This window comes from Somniosus microcephalus, chromosome 10 (assembly GCF_052327205.1).
Source record: "Somniosus microcephalus isolate GS21.2 chromosome 10, FLI_Smic_1.0, whole genome shotgun sequence".
In the NCBI taxonomy this organism is placed as follows: Eukaryota; Metazoa; Chordata; class Chondrichthyes; order Squaliformes; family Somniosidae; genus Somniosus; species Somniosus microcephalus.
In genome coordinates this window covers 62,230,634-62,253,018 of record NC_140996.1, presented here as the reverse complement: position 1 = coordinate 62,253,018, position 22,385 = coordinate 62,230,634, and the positions used below count along the sequence as shown (strand labels likewise).

The window sequence follows — 22,385 nt, the reverse complement described above, 5'->3', positions numbered from 1 at the left end:
TCCTGATTGTTAAATAACCTGGTATGTTTAATTCCCAGTCATGGTCACCCTGCAGCCATGTTTCTGTAATGGCCACAAGATCATACCCATATGTAGTTATTTGTGCCGTTAACTCATTCATTTTGTTATGAATGCTACGTGCATTCAGATAAAGAACTTTCAAATATGTTTTGTGACACTTAGTTCCTGTTTTTTCCCCTTTTACTACTTTACCTTTTACTCCATACCTTCTGTCCCTTCCTGACACGTTCTGTTTTTTAATTTCCCCACTGCTACCTAAGTCTATGACCTTCTCCGTTGTCATTTCTGTTATTTGCTCTCTAGAAACCCCCCCCCCACTAATTAGCTTAAAGCCTTCTCTACAGCCCTAGTTATATGATTCGCCAGGACTCTAGTCCCAGCACTGGCCAAGTGGAGTCTGTCCCAACGGAACAGCTCCCTCCTGTCCCAGTACTGGTGCCAGTGTCCCAAGAAGCAAAACCCATTCCTCCCACACCAGTCTTTGAGCCACGCATTTAACTCTTTAATTTTATTTATCCTAGCCAAATTCGCTCGTGGCTCAGGTAATAATCCAGAGATTATTACCCTTGCGGTTCTGTTTTTTAATTTGACCCCTAGCTGCTCATACTCCTTTAACAGAACCTTCTTCCTTGTCCTATCTACGTCGTTTGTACCAGCATGGACCACGACAATTGGATCCTCCCCCTCCAAGTTTGTTTCCAGCCCAGAAGAGATGTCCTTAACGCTGGCACCGGGCAGGCAACACAGCCTTCGGGACTCCCGCTCTTGACTGCAGAGAACCCTATCTATCCCCCTAATGATACTATCCCCTACCACTACAACATTTCTTTTACTCCCTCCACTTGAATGGCCCCTAGTACCACGGTGCTGTGGCCAGGTTGCTCATCCTCCCAGCAGTCCCTGCTCCCGCCCTCACAGTGAGTAAGAACCTCAATCCTGCTTGACAAGAGCAAGGGCTGCGGCTCCTTCAACACTACATCCTGGATCCCTGTACCTTCCTCACTCGTAGTCACACCGTCCTGTCCCTGACCACGGACTACATCTGCAGTAATTAATTTCATAGGTGTGACCACCTCCTGAAACATAGAGTCCAGGAACTTCTCCCCCTCCCTGATGTGTCGCAGTGTCTGAAGCTCGGCCTCAAGCTCTTTAACATGGAGCTTGAGTTCCTCTAGCAGCAAACACTTACCGCAAATGTAATCACCGTGAGCCTCAATGGGGTCCACCAGCTCCCACATTTCGCAACAGTGACACATCACCTGTTTACCCATATCTGTAATTAATTACATTTCTTATTATTAGTTATGAAGACCCTCTGCCCCGATATAGATGATAATATTACACCACTATTTAATAGGACTTACCAACTTAAAGGTATAGAAGAGAAGGAAGAGGACCTACCACCCTCGTGAATGCTGTCTGGCGGACCTGTCCGGTTGAATTGTCTCGCTGCTCCACGTCCTCAGTGTTGGAGTAACCTGAGAGAGGGAAGCAAAACAGAGCAAAAAGCACCCCCTCACCTCCCACTTACTCGAACTCTCCCACTTACCAAACTCTACTTGCACTCAATGCGACCGCACTCAGCGCTACTGCACTAAGCCCGCCCCTTTTTATACCCGGATTCTACTTCCGGTTTAAACTCCCCAACAGCTTAATTTACTCTCTAAAAAAAAAAAATAAATAAACTTACTTCAAACAATTCACTTTTTTACTCACTAAAATTCAGTAAATGTACTTAAAAGACTTTTTCTGCCACTTACCAAAGTCTGCTTAAGCTCAAAGCTCTTAAAATTCTAACTTTTAAAAACTGTTAGAGAGAGCAAAACAAAGATTACATGGGGAAAAGGCAAACCTGAAATAAAGATCAACAAACTTTTAAAAACATATGTTTTTTAGAAGTTTCTTAAAACTTTAAGGGCTAGAAATTAGGTATAGCCCCGCCAGCTCGCTTGCGCCCAGAATTTACCGCTGGGCGCGGAGCCATTCGCGCCCATCAGATATTCAGTTTCAGCGCCCCAAGTCGAGGATGGCCGCTGTTCAAGGGTGTGGCCGCCCCCGCTTGGGGCGCTGAAACTGAATATCGGCGCGCTAGTTGCCGCAGCGCCACCCGCAGTGGAGCGGCAGGCTGCGGGACTGCAGGCCTTCCTCCCTCTCTTAAGGGGGAGGTGCCTGCAACAGCCGGAGCCCCGATCGCGAGTGCCGACAAAAGAGCCCGGCACAACGGAGAAGTGCCGGGCTCCCGGAAACCAGCCGGCGGGGGGGGGTGGTGGAGGAGGCCGGGGAAGGAGGTGCGGGCAGGCGGCCGCCAAAAAAGCGGCCGGCCGCACCTCCACCTTAAAGCGCCCCACTAAGGCTGCAGTACGGACCCGGTCTCTGAATGTTATTAGCGGCCGCCACGGAAGAGGCGGCCGCTACTGAAGATGGGGGTGGTGTCGGGGCGGAACCGGGGCACTGCGCACACCAATGATGTCATCGGTGGCGGCGCAGCGCTACCGGCTACCGCCGCAATTAGCGCGTCACTGAATTTAGCCCGAAGTTTCCAGACTGGCGCAGAAGCCCTCTTTGGGCGGTAACTGGGCGCAAAGCCCACTGAATTTCTAGGCCTAAAGTTTTTATTAAAATGGATACGTTTGATACTGCACAAAATTTAATTAGTTTTTCAGGGCCATAACCTTTGTTTAGCAGTCAATACGCTGTTCATACCGCAGTTAAACCTAATCCCTTTGGGTTTAACATTTAGTGGGGAATTTAACAGCGTAATTACTGCGGAAGAGCCAAAGTTTTTGTCAGTTTCTATGATTTGAGATATTTCACTGATTGCCGGCTCTGTGGGGATGGGGGGGTGCGGCACAGCACAGCCTGTGGAGGAGCATTGAATGACAGACCGCAACTTCAGGATTTCCGCATTAGGCTGCGCATGCGCTAAATCCTGAAGTTGAGATTAGTTTCAAAGGTGAAATGATGGCAAACGCTGCCAGTTTGCTGTCATCTGGACTGCAAATTCTGGGCCATTATTTTTGCACCGCAAATTGCTGGAAATGTAAATTGATAATGGCGCAGTGACTTCAACGGAGCATCTGGGACCTCATGAATATCGGGTCCAATGGTCTACTTCCTTAACTAATTAAATTTGAGGATAGAGAAAGAAACCAAGCGAATAACAGTGAAGGAAATAAGGTGAATTAGAGTCAAATTCAATATAGAAAGAGAAATAAAGAGAGGTAAAGAAAGATTGGATTAAGAGAGAGACAAAAAAAGAGACTGAAAGGAAAAGTAAGAAAAAATGTAAATTTAAAAAAGCTCTTGGAACAATTTACTACCTGCAGGAGTCGGACTCCACAGTTTCAGTTGTTCTCTTTCTGGGCATCCAAGGTTGAGTGGCATTTCAGGACCATAAATCACATCATTAACAGGGTCCTTACAACATGAATACATGGATACAAAATTGGCTATGTGACAGAAAACAAAAAGTAGAAGAGAGCAGTTGTTTTTCAGACTGGCGGGAATTATGCAGTGATGTCCCCCCTGGGGGTTGGTATTAGGACCACTGCTCTTTTTGATATATATTAATGAGCTTGACTTGGGTATAGGGGGCATAATTTCAAAGTTTACAGATGACACAAAGCTTGGAAATGTAGTAAACAGCAGACTTCAGGAGGACATCGACAGACTTGAAATGGGCAGATATATTGCAAATGAAATTTAATGCAGAGAAGTGTGAAGTAATGCGTTTTGGAAGGAAAGATGGCAAGATGCAGTATAAACTAAATGGTACAATTTTAAAGGGGGTGCAGGTCTGAGGGTTCACACATTATCAAATCTTTGAAGGTGGCAGGACAAGTTGATAAAACTGTTTCAAAAGGATATGGGATCCTTGACTTTATAATAGATCTCTGTCATAGAGTACAAAAGCAAGTAGTTATGCTAAACCTTTATAAATTACTGCTAGAGTATTATGTCCAATTCTGGGCACCGCACTTTAGAAAGGATGTCAAGTCCTTGGAGAGGGTGCAGGGGAGAGTTACTAGAATGGCACCAGGGATGAGGGGTTTCAGTTATTTGGCAAGACTAGAGAAGCTAGGATTGTTCTCCTTAGATCAGAAAGGTTAAGGGGAGATTTAATAGAGGTGCTCAAAATTATGAGAAGTTTTGATAGAGTAGATAGGGAGAAAATGTTGCCACTGGCAGGAGGATCGGTAACCAGAGGACACGGATTTAAAATAATTGGCAGAAAAGCTAGAGGGGAGATGTGAAGAACTTTTTTTACCCAGCAAATTGTTATGATCTAGAATACGTTGCTTGAAAGAGTGGTGGAAAAAGATTCAGTAGTAACTTTCAAAAGGGAATTGGATTTCTACTTAAAAAGGAAAAAATTGCAGGGCTATGGGGAAGGAGCAGGGACGTGGGACTAATTGGTCGCTCTTTCAGAGAGTCGGCACAGGCATGGTGGGCCGAATGACCACCTCCTGTGCTGTATGATTCTACCGGCCCTAAATGGCTGCAGCGAGAGTCACTCGTATTTACGGCACAAATCCAGCAATTTCTTGAAACTAATGGGGAGGTTAACAGCGAGCTCCTGTTTTTTGAGGCTAACAGCAGCAATTTGTGGTGATTCGCAACTCGGGGTACCCAGTCCTCGCCACAAATTGCTGGCTTTTTTACACACTAATAATGACAGAGGATCATTGTGGCAGATGCTCTGCACCAAATTTTGCTGTATATAGATGACATTCTCTATACCTGGAATCCACTTTCCTCAATCCCTAAAGGATTCAGAACTCTGCCCAGGTAGAAAATAAACTACATGAAAACAGAAGCTATGCCCATAGGCATATACTATGCCCGAGCCATTATAAATGCTTCAAATGGTCCTTAAAGGCTTAAAATAGCTAGGCCTAGAAATTCAGTGGGCTTTGCGCCCAGTTACAGCCCAAAGAGGGCTTCTGCGCCAGTAGGGGTGGTAGCGCTGATTTTGAGGGCGGCGGTAGCCGGTAGCGCTGCGCCGGCACCGATGACGTCATCGGTGTGCGCAGTGCCCCGGTTCCGCCCCGCTACCGCCCCGACCCCCATCTTCAGTAGCGGCCGCCTCTTCCGTGGCGGCCGCTAACAACATCGGGAGACCGGGTCCTTACTGCAGCCTTAGCGGGGCGCTTCAAGGTGGAGGTGCGGCCGGCCGCTTTTTCGGCGGCCGCCTGCCCGCACCTCCTTCCCCGGCCTCCTCCCCCGCGGCATTGCCGGCTGGTTTCCGTGGAGCCCGGCACTTCTCCGTTGTGCCGGGCTCTTTTGCCGGCACTCGCGATCGGGGCTCCGGCCGTTGCAGGCACCTCCTCCTTAAGAGAAGGAGGAGGCCTGCAGTACAGCAGCCTGCCGCACCGCATCGGGTGGCGCAGCGGCACCGGGAGCGCTGAAATTCACTTTCAGCGCCCCAAGCGGGGGCGGGCACACCCTGGAACAGCGCCCGGTTCCGCCTTGGGGCGCTAAAAGTGAATATGGGATGGGCGCAACTGGCTCCGCGGCCAGCGCAAAATTTTCGGCGCAAACGAGCTGGCAGAGCTATACCCAATTTCTAGGCCCTAGTGTTTAACAAAGCCCTTAAACACTGAAAGCTCTACCAAACTAACTTCCTAAGGCTTTTGGGGAAGACCTAACCCAATGGACACCTCTCTTTACCTTCCTACTGGGAAGAATAAGCGTGCTCAAAATGAATATCCTACTTGGGCTCCTATACCTGTTCCAAATATTGCTCGTCCAAATCCCCCAAACTTACAGATATGGGATAAACAAAAGAAGGAATTTCATCTCGAAGATCAAGAAACCCAGAATAAGTGACAGAAATCTCCCGACTACACAATGACAGAGGAGGACTTGACTTCCAAAATGTTATTACTGGGCACCACAAGTTCAGACAACAGATTCAAGGATCAATGCAGCAGCTGACTAGTATAGTACATCAACAGCATACCCAATATAGGTTGCACATCAAGCACCCTGGAGCATGGCACACCCTGCCTAAATAGGGTAGTTGTCAAAGACCTGATGACACTAAAACCCACCAGGCTCTGACACGACAGGCAAGCACATCAGAACCCAGTCGTGCCAATTGCTACTGGAACTAATCCCAAGGATTATTTGCAATCACAGGCACACCATAAAGCTTGTTCACTACCACAATGTACCCTGTATATTTTATCATGGACTGTGTATAGTATAAGTGTAACATGTCAAGGACCATTTTATTTTTTTAAATGAAAAGATAAATATCAGTTTCTGCATAGCTCGGTCAGTAGTAAAATTCCCACCATGACTAATAGGGAAGAAATCCAGCAATTACATCAGATTAAATAACATTTGTGGATCATCTGTGCATATTTGCTAAAAAAGACCTTCACACCAATGCTTGCAACTGTTGCCATAGCAACACTTACCTGATCACAATTATGCCATTATTTGTTAAACTGCTTATTTTTCTCACAGGAAGTGAGAGAGTAATTAATTCCGTACTATAAATGTCACTGTATCATTTAGATGATCTTCATAAGAATGATGCCTGAGTAATTGGCCACTCACTTCCCAAACGTAAAAGCAGTAATTCTTTAAATAGTTAATTGATTTTTAAAAATCAGAGAGAAGTTTATAAACAATAGCACATTTATAAAAAAATAAAAACCTGTCTTTAGGAATCAGAAAAATGGATGCAGTTTTGATGTGACTATACCTAGAATGTAAATATATATACTGAACATACTGAAACTTTTGTTATTTTTATGTCGCAGTGTACATTTTCAGCACAAATCTACTGTATTGTATGGAATTGCAATTTTAATATTTATTTGTGTCCAAATTGTGCAATTATGTACAAGACAATTGAAGTGCTTATGTAAATGAGATGTTTGATAGAGTCTTGAGCACACTGTTTATAGCTTTTTGCCACTGTGAAAAGCTCTCTTCATTAAGTTATAAGGATTGTTCCCTTTTAAGTTAAATGATTTGGAGCGACTCTTCTTGCAGCTCGTATCTCTTGATGCTCTTTCAATGTGGATAATAATGAGAAAAAGTTGGGGGCTTTATACTCCATGGTCTCAACTTGTGCTAGCAGATTGTCATTATCATAGCTATTTTTTAATTTTCACTTCTCACTAGATTTGCTCTTGGACCATTTTGTTTGTTCTAGCACTACACTCGGTATAGTGATACAATGTTAAATATACAATAGCTCAGTATAGATTTAAGGGGGAAACATGTTTAATGCAACGAAACAGAACAAAAACAAATTTTAATGAAAAAGACCAGTATAATATATGATGTACATAATATAATAGTATGATGTACATTACAAAGTAACACATATTTCTCTCTGCTTGTTTTAGACATTGAATTAATTTTTTTAATATTTTATATTCTTGCTTTTCAATTTTGATGAAATAGATTTTTACAATTCATTTGCAGCTTTGGACTCTGAAATTCCTCATTTCAGTTAAAATAGAGAGAGGACATATCAGCCGTGAAAATAACACATCTGTTGATGCTTTCTTTTCCTTAACAGTATGTGACATGGTCTCCCAGATTCAGATGCTCTACATGCTTCTGAGTTTATGCATGGGATGGACTCTGGGTAGAATGGGAAGAACTCAGAGTAGGCTCCTGCAGTGGGACTCAACCCCAACATCGACTGGCATAGCGGTTGCAGCTGTTATTACTCAGGTCAGTGGAGTTGTTACCAATACATAAAGAAGGAGAATTTCAAATATTCATTTAATGCCCTCAGTCCTAAATTAAAAATGTAATAATGTATTAAATAAAAATGAAATGTAGGCTACATTAAGACACTCTTTAACCAATACCCTTTACAAGGGTAATGCAGTAGAAGTAAGTTATCTAGATTTCCAAAAGGCCTTCGATATGGTACCACATAATAGACTAATGAATAAGGTCAGAGAATGCGGAGTCAGGGGACAAGTAGCAGAATAGATAGCTAGCTGGCTTCAAGACAGAAAGCAGAGAGTAGGGGTAAAGGGTAGCTATTCAGAGTGGCAGAAGGTGGGTAGTGGTGTTCCACAAGGATCAGTGCTGGGACCACTGTTGTTCACAACTTATATATTAATAATTTAGACTTTGGAATCAAAAATACAATTTCTAACTTTGTGGATGACACCAAATTGGGGGGGATAGTCAATACTGGGGAGGACTGCAACAAATTACAAGAAGACATTAATAAACTTGCAGAATGGGCATATAATTGGCAAATACATTTCAACACAGATAAATGTGAGGTATTACATTTTGGTAAGAAAAAAAGGTCATATATTACTTGGAAAATAAGAACTAAATGGGGTAGAAGAGCAAAGGGATCGCAGAGTACAAATACACAAATCACTAAAAGTAGCGATGCAGGTTAATAAGGCCATAAAAAAAGCAAACCAAGCACTAGAGTTTATTTCCAGAGGGAAAAGTAGTGAAGTTATGCTAAACTTGTATCGAACCTTGGTTAGACCATACTTGGAGTACTGTGTACAATTTTGGTCGCCACTGGAGAGGGTGCAAAGAAGATTTACAAGAATTATACCAGAAATGCGAGTTTATACCTATCAGGAAAGGATGAACAGACTGGATCTCTTTTCTCTTGAAAAGAGAAGGCTGAGGGGTGACCTAATAGAGGTCTTTAAAATTATGAAAGGTTTTGATAGAGTAGACACAGAGAGAATGTTTCCACTTGTGGGGAAGAGCAAAACTAGAGGCCATCAATATAAGATAGTCACCAAGAAATCAAATAGGGAATTCAGAAGAAACTTCTTTTCCCAGAGAGTGGTGAGAATGTGGAACTCGCTACCTCAGCAAGTGGTTGAAGCGAATAGTATAGACGCATTTAAGGGGAGGCTAGACAAGCATATGAGGGAGAAGGGACTAGAGGGTTATGCTGATAGAGTTAGATGAGAAAAGATGGGAGAAGGTTCGAGTGGCGCATAAACATGGGATGGACTGGTTGGGCTGAATGGCCTTTTTCTGTGCTGTATATCCTATGTAATATCGTAGAGCAGAAACTGATAGCCAAGTTCCACACTCATGAGAACGGCCTCAACCGGGATCTTGGGTTCATGTCACGCTACATGTAACCCCACCTGACGTAGGGTCATCCAGACTCGAGTCGTCGTTGGCTTGTTCTCTCTATACAGATGCGGCCGGACCTGCTGTGATTTCCAGCAAAGAAAATGTTTTTTGTCTTTGTTTTTCATACAGACCCCAGCATCTGCAACATTTTACCCCTTGTGACCCCACCTCATTGTTCTTTGATGTAATGTTTTCCTGACTGACCTGTTTGGATACCATTCACACCTTTGATTGCTGTGATTATCTCTCTGCCGAGGTGTGATAAATGGCAGTTAGAAAGATTACCTGTAATCAACTGGCATTATTCTCTGACTATATAATCTGTGTCTATAGGCATCTCTCCACTTCACCTGACGAAGGAGCAGCACTCCGAAAGCTTGTGATTTCAAATAAAACTGTTGGAATATAACCTGGTGTTGTGTGACTTCTTACATTTGTCCACCCCAGTCCAACACCGGCATCTCCACACCATGTTGAGGAAGCTCATCCTCTGCCTGTATACCCTGTGTTGGGGGAATCGCCTCCGATGCGGTGCAGCCCTGCGCTAATCCCCTCTGTCCTGTGCAACATCAGTTGATTGAGGAGAAGGTTGGTGGTGTTGTTGGTGCTGCTGATGTGCCTGCTGCTGCTGGTGTTGGGGCTGATTGTGGTCTGATTCTGAAGACCAAGGTGAGTCAGTATAAATGGTGCCCATGCTGATGGAATAGATGGCAGGTCAAGTAGAGATGACAGAAGCAATCTGTCAATGGTGTGATAGGTTCTAACAGTGAAGTGACACTACACAGCGACTTTGCTGGAAACACTTGTAGCCTCTAGAAAGCTAAATCTGTGCTGGCAATGCAGTCAGCAACAGCTTCTGTCTGAGGAAAGTGATCAGCTGTGAGGTGGGAGTTTATATTGTACTTTTCATGCTGTGCACTAATGAGCTGGATCAGTGGCCACTCAACTTCCGCCGCAGGTTGACAGCTGTGGTTCTGGAGCTGTGTGATTCCTGTGGCCATCCAGTGAAATTTGAAAGGTAGGGTTAAAAAGACTCTTAAGGGTCTGACAAGTACCTACTAATGATTTGAATTAGTTCGCCCGCCTCTGCCGTTTGGGTCGCTGCCGCGCCGGCAAACGCACCCGAGGGAAAGGCGCGTGGGGGTGGGATGACGTACATATATGGAATCCCCATAAGCATAATGGGAATCCCCCTTGGTGATTGGTTGGGCTGGCCCACATGATCCCAGGGACGCTTGCGAACCACATGTGCTCCTGGGATACTTGGGCCTTTACGCAGGCATATGCCTGCAGGCCCAGAACTACAAGAGTCCGAAGCTACGGAGACACCAGGTAGGTGTGTACTTTTCTTGCAGATCGGAGGCATTCGCCTGCGGGAAGCCTCCAACCACAATTTCTGGAGAAAAAAGTTGGTTTTAATTTCTGCTTTTTTCAAATTTTTTAACTTTGGATATTATGCATAGATGGAATGCTGTCTTGCTGAAGGCAGAACGCTAGGTAATAATCATTACTCCTCAAGGCCAAAACATTTATTTTCCAGCTTCTTTATGGCAGACACTTTGTCAGCACTTGTTATGTAAAATAATTTGAACAGTAGGTTAGTACCACTGGCAAATCTGACTTCTTCCCTGAGTCCCAGCAAAAACTCTTCACAAAGGAGAAATATAATGTCTGGCAAGAGTACAAATTTATTGTTACTGCTGATGGTGTAGTGTCATTACACCAGATTTAAATGGAAGTTTCCATTTGCAAAGAGCAAAGCCCAACTGTACATTTAGTTCCTTTTTATAATTCAATTTTTATTGGTTTGATATGATAGCCACATCTTTTCATAACCATAACCGTACAACGATACTAAAGTTATTTTTGTATCACTGTAACAGGACTTATGCGGCTGTTGCATAGAAGATCCGGACAGAAAACTGTTTCAGGCCCTACTGATTTATGGTTATGACCAGTTTAAAATGGATTCAGAAATAAAGTACTCATTTTTCTTTAATACTATTTTAATATTTTCAGTAAAGATCTTTTTAATTATTGCCTCTGCCTCATTTTTACAGGGTGTTTTATTGCTTTGGGAGCAGTTTGAAGATACTGATCACCATAGCTACCATGCACATCATAGCATGGCAGCCCTGCTGCTCATTGTTCTACGGGTCTGTCTGGCCCTCTTCTTAGCCTCTAGTCTTTACCAGATCATTACCATGGAAAGAAGTGCACTTAAGAGAGATTTCTACATCAGCTTTGCTAAGGTAAGTCTGAGCTTTTATGATCAGCAGCTGAGCCAAGTTGTTAACCTCATATTCCATTTAAATTAAAAAGTTAGTTGGATGATTTATATCCCTGTGGCCAATACATAAATTTAAATAAAATGGAAAGAAATCATGTACCTTTGAGGAAAACATTAACAATGATTTAAGATTAATTCAGAACATACCATAGTTCCTAATTTACTCATATAACATTACTTAAATCAGTGATTGGGCACTAATCATCATTAACATTATCCTAATATATTTTTAAGCACATTTACTCTAGAGGAGCTTGAGATGGTACTTTTGCCTCCCTCATAATGGCAATACTAGGGAGCTATGCAAGAGACAGTGTCAGTTAGGAGAGGAACATTGTGGGGCACAGCACTTTCAAATATAGGGAATCTTTAAGAACATGGAATTCTACCCATAATTACCAACAATGTAATGTCACTGTATAAGACACAGGACAGAGGCCAAATCCATCTCAGTAAGGAGGAATGTAAAATCAGAAGGAGTCATTCCCATGCATAGAGCCCTCATACTAGTCTCTTGGCTGAAGGCAATGAGATAAATCTTTGGAGTCTCTTACCAGTGGAAGTCTAACTTAATGGTAGTATGTATCAGAGAATCAGGTTCGGATGTCAGTGTGAGGGATTTGCAGTGCTCCCATTTTTCCAGTCATTTCCCATCAAGCAAAAGTGCATGGTGGTAGTGGATTCTGCCAAAATGTTATGCTAATGTCTGCTGAAGGAAGACAATATAAAAGGAATGAAAGCGGGGGAAAGGAAGGGGTAAGGTGACTCCACTTCTGTGTAGATATGACTTTTGAATATCTGTAAAATGCTAATCAGTGCTGGGCCAAATACAGTCTTCTTCACTGGGTACATTTCCAAACCTAAAACCAATTCAGGCAAAATTTTGCCCATAATGTGCTAAAAAGATACAGGACATGAAGGATATACTTCAATAATAGTCCCACCACCTATACTTGGTTTTCTGAACCTAATAAATGGGTTCAAACAGTCATGTGATTTTCCTAATTATTGATCTAAATGCTGAACTTTGTTTGCAGATTTAAAAATATAACATTGTTTTTGGCTTTTCATACTTTCAAAGATAACTTAAAATTTAACTGCAAATAAAATTCAATGAACTCTTAACCAATTCCTCTGTAACGGAAATGTATGAAAGTAATGCCATCTCTGGTAATTCTGAAAGGGGAATGTTTGATTTGATGCCCACAGAAGAGTCCAAAGGTTAAAATGATAATAGCTTGAGGCATCCAGTTGTAAACAATGAACAAAAGTAATAAGATCAGTTGGACCAAATGCCCTGTTTCTGTGCTGTATATTCTATGTACTGTAATATGTTTCTTGCATTGTTGTTGCAAGATTGAGCACGGTACGCGTTATAGAAAGACAGGTTAATTAGTGAAGTGTTAGAAGATTGCAGTTTTGGGCTGTTCTAGCAAAGAGTAGGTACCAATGTGCTGGGCCAAATTGTCTCATTCTATGCTGTAAATTCTATATTATTCTCAACAAGCTCATGGTTGTAAAAAAATCTTTTTTTTTCATCAAAATCAAATAAATGTAGAGAATCATTTTTCTATATATCTTTTCAGTTAAATTTTATAGGGCTAGAAATTCGGTGCCTTAGCGCCCGCCTCCTGTTAGCATCTCCGGGGGGGGGTGGGGTGGATAACGAAATGCTAAGGACTTACCGCCCGGATGCGGTGATATTACCGCCACCCGCAAAATTCACGTGGCGGTTTGCGGCGGCGGTAACCCCTAGCGCCACGATCTCCTGCGCCCACAGATCGTGACGTCATCCGGCTGCGCATTGCCCTGGTAGTGCCCCAGATCCAAAATTCATTTCCGCCCCCTGTAGCATCGCCGGGTGATGACACCAACAGCTGCAGGAGGCGTTGATCAGGAGACTGGGCGCATCGGTGGCCGAGGTAGGTTCAAAAGAAATCTGAAATCCTCTTTGCTATAGATCAGCCCAGCACTCTGCTGCAGTGCATCAGGCTGATCGGGCCACATCGCAGCTGCCGTCGGGGACCAGGTAAGTTAAATCCTTGCAGAGCCTGCAGTGATGGCCCTTCCCTTTAAGGGAGGGAAGAAGCCTTCCAACGTGCAGCGCTGCTCAGCCCGTTGTGCAGCGCTGCACAACTTCTGCCTCCAGGAATGAAGTGGAGCACTTGATTTAGCGCTCCACTTCCTTCCTGGAGCACAAAACTGAATTTTTTAAAAGTTGAGAAACATTAGCGCCTGGCGCTAATTTTCTCAACTTTTAAAAGTTAGCGCCCCAAACAGGGCTATAATGAATTTCTCCCCCATAGTCTCTGATGAATCGAAACATAGATGGTAGAAAAGTGACACGTGTTAGCCTACTACAGAATCATAGAATGTTACAGCACAGAAGCAGGCTACGGTGGCATAGTGGTTAGCACTGTTGCCTCACAGCGCCAGGGACCCGGGTTCGAATCCAGCCTCGGGTGACTGTGTGGAGTTTGCACATTCTTCCCGTGTTTGCGTGGGTTTTCTCCGGGTGCTCCGGTTTCCTCCCACAGTCCAAAGATGTGCGGGTTAGGTTGATTGGCTATGATAAAAAAAAATTGACCCTTAGTGTTAGGTGGATTAAATACGTGGGGTTACGGGGATAGGGTGGGATATGTGTTGGTGTAGGGGTTACGGGGATCGGGTGGGATATGTGTCGGTGCAGGCTCGATGGGCCGAAATGGCCTCTATCTGTACTGTGAGGTTTCTGTGATTCTGTGATACTCTTCCCATCAAGTTTGCACCAGTGTTTCTTTCTATGTGGACCTCCTGGTCTGTTGCTTTCTCCCCATAACCTTTAATAATCCGCTTTTTCAAAAGATTATTTATTTGCAACATGTTTCCTTCAGATCATAAACCAATTGCATTCCAAAATACTTTATCAATCTTTAAGGCAGTTTTATATGCTGCTAGAGCTTTTACATTGACATTTGTCTAGTAGGCTGGCAACAACTGGAACTGTGATTCTGCTTTTGGGATACGAGCCAGATTGAGCAATGTAAACGCAGGGAGCCAGCACATGGTTGTTGGTCTCACAGTAAAAAAGCACAGCACGCAAAGCCCTGCTCTCCCTTTTTTTTACTGTGCCTGTCTTATGTAGTCCCTGTTGCAACGCCAATAGGAAGTACCCGACACAGTCTGAGTTACAGGATCCCTTTATAACATGGCATGCCACTGGCAGCATGTTACAACATGAAAGATCAAAGTCAGAGATCAACATTTCCCAGACCGCAAATCAACTGCCTTTTTTTAGTCAGATCAAACCTAAATGAATTTGTTCAGATTGTTTAATTACAAACACATAAAAATAATTTCTGATATAGTAAACAGAAAATATAACTCTAACCTCCCTTTGAAAAGTGTTTAAGTTAACAATTGAAGGTATCCACAAGAAAAATCTCTATGGTTTTCCAATGATTTATATTATCTGATCCAGGTATGTTGAAATGAGGACTAGTAGTTTTTCAATATATATTGGTCATGAAGCAATAACACAGGTTATTTCTTGACCCTTGGCTTTAAAGTATATTGTTGGTGGGTCTTTTGACGTCTTTGATGAACTGCCACCCAACACAAGGACCTCTTTCTTTTTTCTGTATTAGGGCTGCATCCTTTGGTTTCTCTGCCATCCAGTACTTGTAGCTGCATCTATGGTATTTGCTGAATACCAGCGTGAGAAGGTATGTACTTGAACAAGTAGGTGACCTGAAATTCACATTGCTGGTAGAATATAGCATTTTTAATGAAAATCTATCAACAAAATTACAGTTACAAAAGTTTTATTGCAGTTTTATTCAAAATATTACAGCCAGATTTTAACAGTAACATAATGCAATGCCTAGGGCACTGTAATTAAATTCCCATTCAGAAAAATTAATTTGGGATCCCCTGAGGGTTCAATTAGTATAGGCAGTGTTCAATTGAATCTTACAGACCAGAAGGCCCCAAGCTAAATTCCCAGTCGGTGTTGAATTAGTTGACCTCAGTTGGGATGGCACTACAATCAGTGCCCGTGTTCCTGTGCTAAGGAGAGAAAAATTAGTAAGGCTTCCTGGCTAATTTTCCCAGTGAATCCCACTCCCAACCCCCACAAACGCTGGGCTGAATTTTGCCAGTGCTCAGAGAGTGGGTTCAGAGGCGGGTCGGCTGTCAAAATCAAAAATCAAACCCGCCTCTTTGTGAGTTTCCTATTGCCGGCTCTGCCTGCACTTTGCAGACCTGGCACTAAGTGGCGGGTCATGCAATTGTGCTTGTTAAGAGGGTGTTTAAAGCAGTTTAATCATCATTTTACCAGGTACAAAGCATTTTCCCAAGTTTTCCACGTGGTTCCCGTCGCTCAGGGATCACACCAGGTAAGTATGTCGGGTTCTGAACAACTCTCTCTTTCTTTGAATAGGTGACAGCTGCAAAAGTGGTATAAAATCTAACATTTTACAGCTGGTCACTTTCCAATGTCAGAAGCTGGAGCATTAATGATTTGGAACCTACTTTTGAGCTTTATGCACTTTTGAAGTGTTTGGAGTAATCTCTCTCTCTGTTGTCACCTCCTTGGAACAACCTATCTCAACATTAACAGATTACTTCTTTCATCTCAACCTCACCTGCCATCTATTCCATCAGCATTGGTGCCCTTGAAAAAATCTCACTTTGGTCCTCAGAATCCCAACACGATCAGCCCCAACACCAGCATCCCAACACGATCAGCCCCAACACCAGCATCAGTGGGCACACCAGCAGCACCAACATCCACACCAACATGAACAGCAATAGATTGGGAAAAGGGGAAGTGCAACGAGACCTGGGTGTCATTGTGCACCAGTCGCTGAAGGTAAGCATGCAGGTGCAGCAGGCGGTTAAGAAGGCAAATGGTATGCTGGCCTTCATAGCGAGAGGATTCGAGTACAGGAGCAAGGATGTCTTGCTGCAGTTGCACAGGGCCTTGGTGAGACCACACCTTGAGTATTGTGTGCAGTTTTGGTCGCCTTATCTGAGGAAGGATGTTCTTGCAATGGAGGGAGTGCAGCGAAGATTCACCAGACTGATGCCTGGGATGGCAGGAATAACGTATGAAGAGAGATTGGGTCGATAAGGCTTATATTCGCTAGAGTTTAGAAGAATGAGAGGGGATCTCATTGAAACTTATAAAATTCTAACAGGACTAGACAGACTAGATGCAGGAAGGCTGTTCGCGATGGCGGGGGAGTCCAGAACCAGGGGTCACAGTCTAAGGATAAGGGGTAAGCCATTTAGGACTGAGATGAGGAGGAATTTCTTCACCCAGAGAGTGGTGAACCTGTGGAATTCTCTACCACAGAAGGCAGTTGAGGCCAATTCATTAAATATATTCAAGAAGGAGTTAGATATATTTCTTAAGGCTAATGGGATCCAGGGATATGGGGAGAAAGCAGGGACAGGGTACTGAATTTGGATGATCAGCCATGATCGCATTGAATGGCGGAGCAGGCTCGAGGGGCCGAATGGCCTACTGCTGCTCCTATCTTCTATGTTTCTATGTAACCTTCTCCGCAATCACCTGATGCTGCACTGGACACATGGCATTATCACCCATGCACATTGCTGCCCTGGACGCCAGCGATGGCTCACCATGTCCAGATTTGCTTCACTTAACACTGTACACCCTGGCTGCCACATGATGCACCAGGTTGGCACCACCCCACACCAGCACCATAAAGCAAAGCATCCCTACAATGTCCAAGCCATTCCTTTCACACTCATCACCATTGGCGATGGGGGGGAACGTTACGTCTCACCATTCACTGCAACTCACTAAGCCACTTCCAAAAGTGCACACAAATCTGTCCAAGAACGCAAAGTGTTCAAAATAAAGATTTCAATATTTCACAGCACATTACATAAGAACATAAGAAATAGGAGCAGGAGTAGGCTATTTGGCCCCTCGAGCCTGCTCCACCATTCAATAAGATCATGGCTGATCTGATCTTGGCCTCAACTCCACTTTCCTGCCCGCTGCCCATAATCCTTGACTCCCCTATAGTTCAAAAATCTGTCTATCTCCACCTTAAATATATTCAATGACCCAGCCTCCACAGCTCTCTGGGGTAGAGAATTTCAAAGATTCACGACTCCATGAGAGAAGAAATTCCTCCTCATCTCCATTTTAAACGGGCAACCCCTTATTCTGAAACTATGCCCCCTCGTTCTAGATTCCCCCACGAGGGGAAACATCCTCTCTGCATCTACCCTGTCAAGCCCCCTCAGAATCTTATGTTTCAAAAGATCACCTCTCATTCTTCTAAACTCCAATGAGTATAGGCCCAACCTGCTCAACCTTTCTTCATAAGACAACCCCTTCATCTTAGGAATCAACCTAGTGAACCTTCTCTGAACTGCCTTCAATGCAAGTATATCCTTCCTTAAATAAGGAGACCAAAACTGTATGCAGTACTCCAGGTGTAGTCTCACCAATGCCCTGTACAGTTACAGCAAGACTTCCCTACTTTTATACTCCATGCCCCTTGCAATTTATTGGCCTTTAGGCCAACATTACATTTGCCTTCCTAATTACTTGCTGTACCTGCATGCTTACTTTTTGTGTTTCATGTACAAGGACCCCAGGATCCCTCTGTACCGCAGCATTTTGTAGTCTCTCTCCATTTAAATAATAATTTGCTTTTTTATTCTTCCTACCAAAGTGGATAACCTCACATTTTCCCACATTATACTCCATCTGCCAAATTTTTGCCCACTCACTTAATCCCTTTGCAGATTTTTTGTGTCCTCCTCACAACTTGCTTTCCCACCTATCTTTGTACCATCAGCAAATTTGGATACATTACACTCGGTCCCTTCATCCAAGTCATTAATATAGATTGTAAATAGTTGAGGCCCCAGCACTGATCCCTGTGGCACCCCACTAGTTACCGTTTGCCAACCTGAAAATGACCCATTTATGACGACTCTGTGTTCTGTTAGTTAGCCAATCCTCTATCCATGCTAATATATTACCCCAACCACGTGAGCTCTTATCTTGTGCAGTAACCTTTTATGTGGCACCTTATCGAATGCCTTCTGGAAATCCAAATACACTACATCTACTGGTTCCCCTTTATCCACCCTGCTCGTTACATCTTCAAAGAACTCTAGCAAATTTGTCAAATACGATTTCCCTTTCATAAAACCATGCTGACTCTGCTTGATTGTATTATGATTTTCTAAATGTCCCGCTACTACTTCCTTAATAATGGACTCCAGCATTTTCCCAATGACAGATGTTCGGCTAACTGGTCTATAGTTTCCTGCTTTCTGTCTCCCTCCTTTCTTGAATAGGGGCGTTACATTTGCGGTTTTCCAATCCACTGGGACCTCTCCAGAACAGGGAATTTTGGTATATTGCAACTAATGCATCCACTATCTCTGCAGCCACTTCTTTTAAGACCCTAGAATGCAGGCCATCAGGTCCAAGGGACTTGTCCACCTTTAGTCCCATTAGTTTGCCTAGTACTTTTTCTCTAATGATAGTAATTGTTTTAAGTTCCTCCCTCCCTATAGCCTCTTGATTATCTATTATTATTGGTATGCTTTTCGTGTCTTCTACCATGGAGACCCATACAAAATATTTGTCCAAAGTCTCTGCCATTTCCCTGTTTCCCATTATTAATTCCCCAGTCTCATCCGCTAAGGGACCGACGTTTACTTTAACTACTCTCTTCCTTTTTATATACCTGTAGAAGCTCTTACTGTCTGTTTTTATATTTTTTGCTAATTTACTCTCATAATCTATGTATACCAGAAACTTCACATGAACATTGGCTGAACCACCCAAGTACCAACCGTTGTGTGTTCTTAGTTAGTATGCTTGCAGTAGATGAGGGCGAGTGTGAAGGGTGGCTAGTGAGATGGGGAAGTGATAATGTAGATAGAGAGGGTTGGGTGGAGGTGCAAGGTAAGTTGGTGTAAGTAAAGATGTGCAGGAGTATGGTAGGGAAGGCAGAGTGATGGGGATGTGATGAGTGGCACAGCAGGATGAGGTTGAGTGTGGCTTGGCAGTAACATTTCGTGATCTACTGAGATCGTTGAAATGTTTGTGCCGCTGCAGCCTGGTCCTCCTGACGACATCCCTACTTGTGCCCTCCTGTGCAATGTGCAACCAGGCTGCATTGGTCTCCTGGGGAGGTGTCTTCTGCCCATTGGAAGGGAAGAGAACCTCCCTGCGTGCTGTGACTCCCTCCATAAGCATATGGAGGGAGTCATGGGAGAGCTTGGGTACAGCTGTGCACCTTTGTGCAGTGCTTGTCAGTGTTTGCAGCACCTCAATGCATCAGAATACTGACAGCACAACTGTCAAAATCAATGTGGACATGTCCCTTTAAGGAAACCGGCTGATGACACGTCATCAGATGACGTCATCAGACCCGTTTCCCTTTAATTGGCTGGGAACCTCGCAGGGCGGGCTTAAGAAGCCCAGTCAGGGCAAAATCACTTGGAGGAGGCGAGATGAAGACGGGTGTGGAGTTTGTGGCCGCTGTCTGCTCCGGCCGTACCGGACTTGCCACGGCTGTTGAAATCGCGGCCGGTATGTGTGGATATTCGGTTAAAACAGGATTGGACGTGGCTATGATGCCCCTGCAGCTGGAAGAATGGGCCCAAGGAAACATATTCCAGCAAGATAGCAGGAGAGAAAAGTGGCAAAAAAAATTACATTAGACTGATATTTACATTACCAATTTCAGCTATAAACTAAGCTGACAGTTATACTATTATCTTTATTTTGAGCAGATGGACTGTGATTCTATAGGGACTAAGTTGAAATCTAGTCCAGCCAGATGGAATAAGTTTCCTATCTGAAAAGTTGGTAAAGGCCCTTAAGTGAAAATGTTTGAGCAGTTCTCAGCTCAGATCTCATTGTGGATATAGATCTACAGCTCAAAGTTTTCTGTTTTTTTAGCAATTCTACACATAGAAACAGTAAAGGTAGTTGATTTGGGAAATGCAGATTGTCACATGGGGCTGGAGCGGAGGCGGGATCGCAGTGGGAGAGGCAGTTGGCAGGTCCCGCTCCCGCTCCCAACTCCAGTCGCTCTGTGAAAACAATTTTGCGTTTATTGGGCTTGTTAAGCCCGCGTGCACGTTACCCGGTCCAATTACAAGGTGCGGGCCTGGTGACGTCATCTGATGACACGTTTGTTGCCGGTATATTTAAAGGGGCCATGTCCCCATTTGCTCTCACTTGTGCAGCAAGGTGCTCTCCAGCTACTTGCTAGTAGAGAAGTGCGGGTGGCACATGACAGGGATGATGGTGGGTGGGGACATGGAAGTGTGAGCTCCTCTCCAAGCGCTCAAACTTCCACCCCTTTGCCAACCCCTCGGTCAGAGCCCCAGATGCCTCCCCGGACAGTGATGATCGAGTCTGCCCCTGCACAGCCGCAGGAGGAGCAGACTTTGGCGGGGCCCTCAGGCCCCAAAGCCCAGAGGACAACTGCCAGAGGTGTCTAAGCAGGCGCAGCAGGGAAGTGAGCAGGCTGCCTCCACCTCTGCTGAAGCCACAGAGGTAGCACCACGTAACATAGAAACATAGAAGATAGGAGCAGGAGCAGGCCATTCGGCCCCTCGAGCCTGCTCCGCCATTCAATGCGATCATGGCTGATCATCCAAATTCAGTACCTGGTCCCTGCTTTCTCCCCATACCCCTTGATCCCTTTAGTCTTAAGAAATATATCCAGCTCCTTCTTGAATATATTTAATGAACTGGCCTCCACCGCCTTCTGTGGTAGAGAGTTCTACAGGTTCACCACTCTCTGGGTGAAGAAATTCCTCCTCATTTCTGTCCTAAATGGCCTACCCTTTATCCTTAGACTGTGTCCCCTGGTTCTGGACTCCCCGACCATCAGGAACATCCTTCCTGCATCTAGTTTGTCCAGTCCTGTCAGAATTTTATAAGTTTCAATGAGATCCCCTCTCATTCTTCTAAACTCCAGCGAGTACAAGTAGAAGCATACGTAAAAGAAAGATCCCACATAAATAGTCACAAGAGTACTCACTTGGGTGATTTGCTATAAATGAATGTTAAGTTTCTGTTCTTTTACTTTGTTGTAATAAATTACTTATTTCTGATTGTTTGCATTTGTTGCCATATGTGTGCCCACAATTGGAAGTGGCAGAGTAAGGGGTGAGGGTGCCTTTTATGTCCAGCAATGGCGGTGACTGTGCAAGGAATGCACAGTTCATTGTAGAGATGCTCTATGGTGTGGCAGTGCATGGATTGAACAGTTCAATGTAGAGATGCTCTATGGTGTGGCAGTGTGGTAATGCCAACTTTCATGTGTATGTGGCAGCCACATGTCTGTGCTGCATAAAGTTAGGTGAATCTGGCATTGATTAGGCCATTCCTGGCATCAGGGCTCGCGTGCTGGTCGCATTGGGTCAGCCACCTCCTCCAGGTCTTCCTCATGCTGAACCTCATTCTGCTCCTCCTCTGAAGAGGCTGTGTGCTCTGTGCCTTGTTCCTCGTGTAGCGCTAATCCTCGCTGCAGTGCGATGTTGTGCAGGGCACAGGAGACAACGACGATTCTCGAGACCCTGGCTGGTGTGTATTGAAGGGCTCCACCAGATTTGTCCAGGCATCTGAAGCGCATTTTGAGCAACCCTATTGTTTGCTCTATGAGACTTCCGGTGGAAATGTGGCTTTGATTATAACACTCCTCAGACTCGTTTGATGGCTTCCTCAAAGTTGTCATCAGCCATGTCTTCAGGGGATAGCCCTTGGCCGCAGTTTTAATTCAGTTGAGAGGGGGGGTTTGGAAGCGGGTCGGCAGCGAAAATCGGAAAAACTGCCGGCGGCATGCAAACCCGCCTCCACGCTATTTTCGCAAGTGTCGGGTCAGCCACTTCCGAACTGACGGACACCAAACAGCGGGGGAGGCACCTAAGGCAGTTAACCCCTTGTTAACTGCCTTTCTAATCCTAG

The 22,385-nt window shown here is 44.3% G+C and overlaps 1 protein-coding gene across 3 annotated transcripts in view; it reads left to right on the top strand.

Moving 5' to 3' along the window:
• Nucleotides 1-22,385, top strand: part of gpr180 (G protein-coupled receptor 180) — a 164,006-nt gene that overhangs the window by 104,572 nt on the left and 37,049 nt on the right. For 2 of the 3 annotated variants that reach the window (XM_085998566.1, XM_085998565.1), the window contains 3 exons: nt 7,565-7,722; nt 11,187-11,378; nt 15,043-15,120. In XM_085998566.1, coding sequence (XP_085854692.1) covers nt 7,565-7,722; nt 11,187-11,378; nt 15,043-15,120 — 428 coding nt within the window. Of the gene's footprint in view, nt 1-7,564; nt 7,723-11,186; nt 11,379-15,042; nt 15,121-16,098; nt 16,263-22,385 lie in introns of those variants that run through there. The other variant, XM_085998564.1, reaches the window with a different exon arrangement.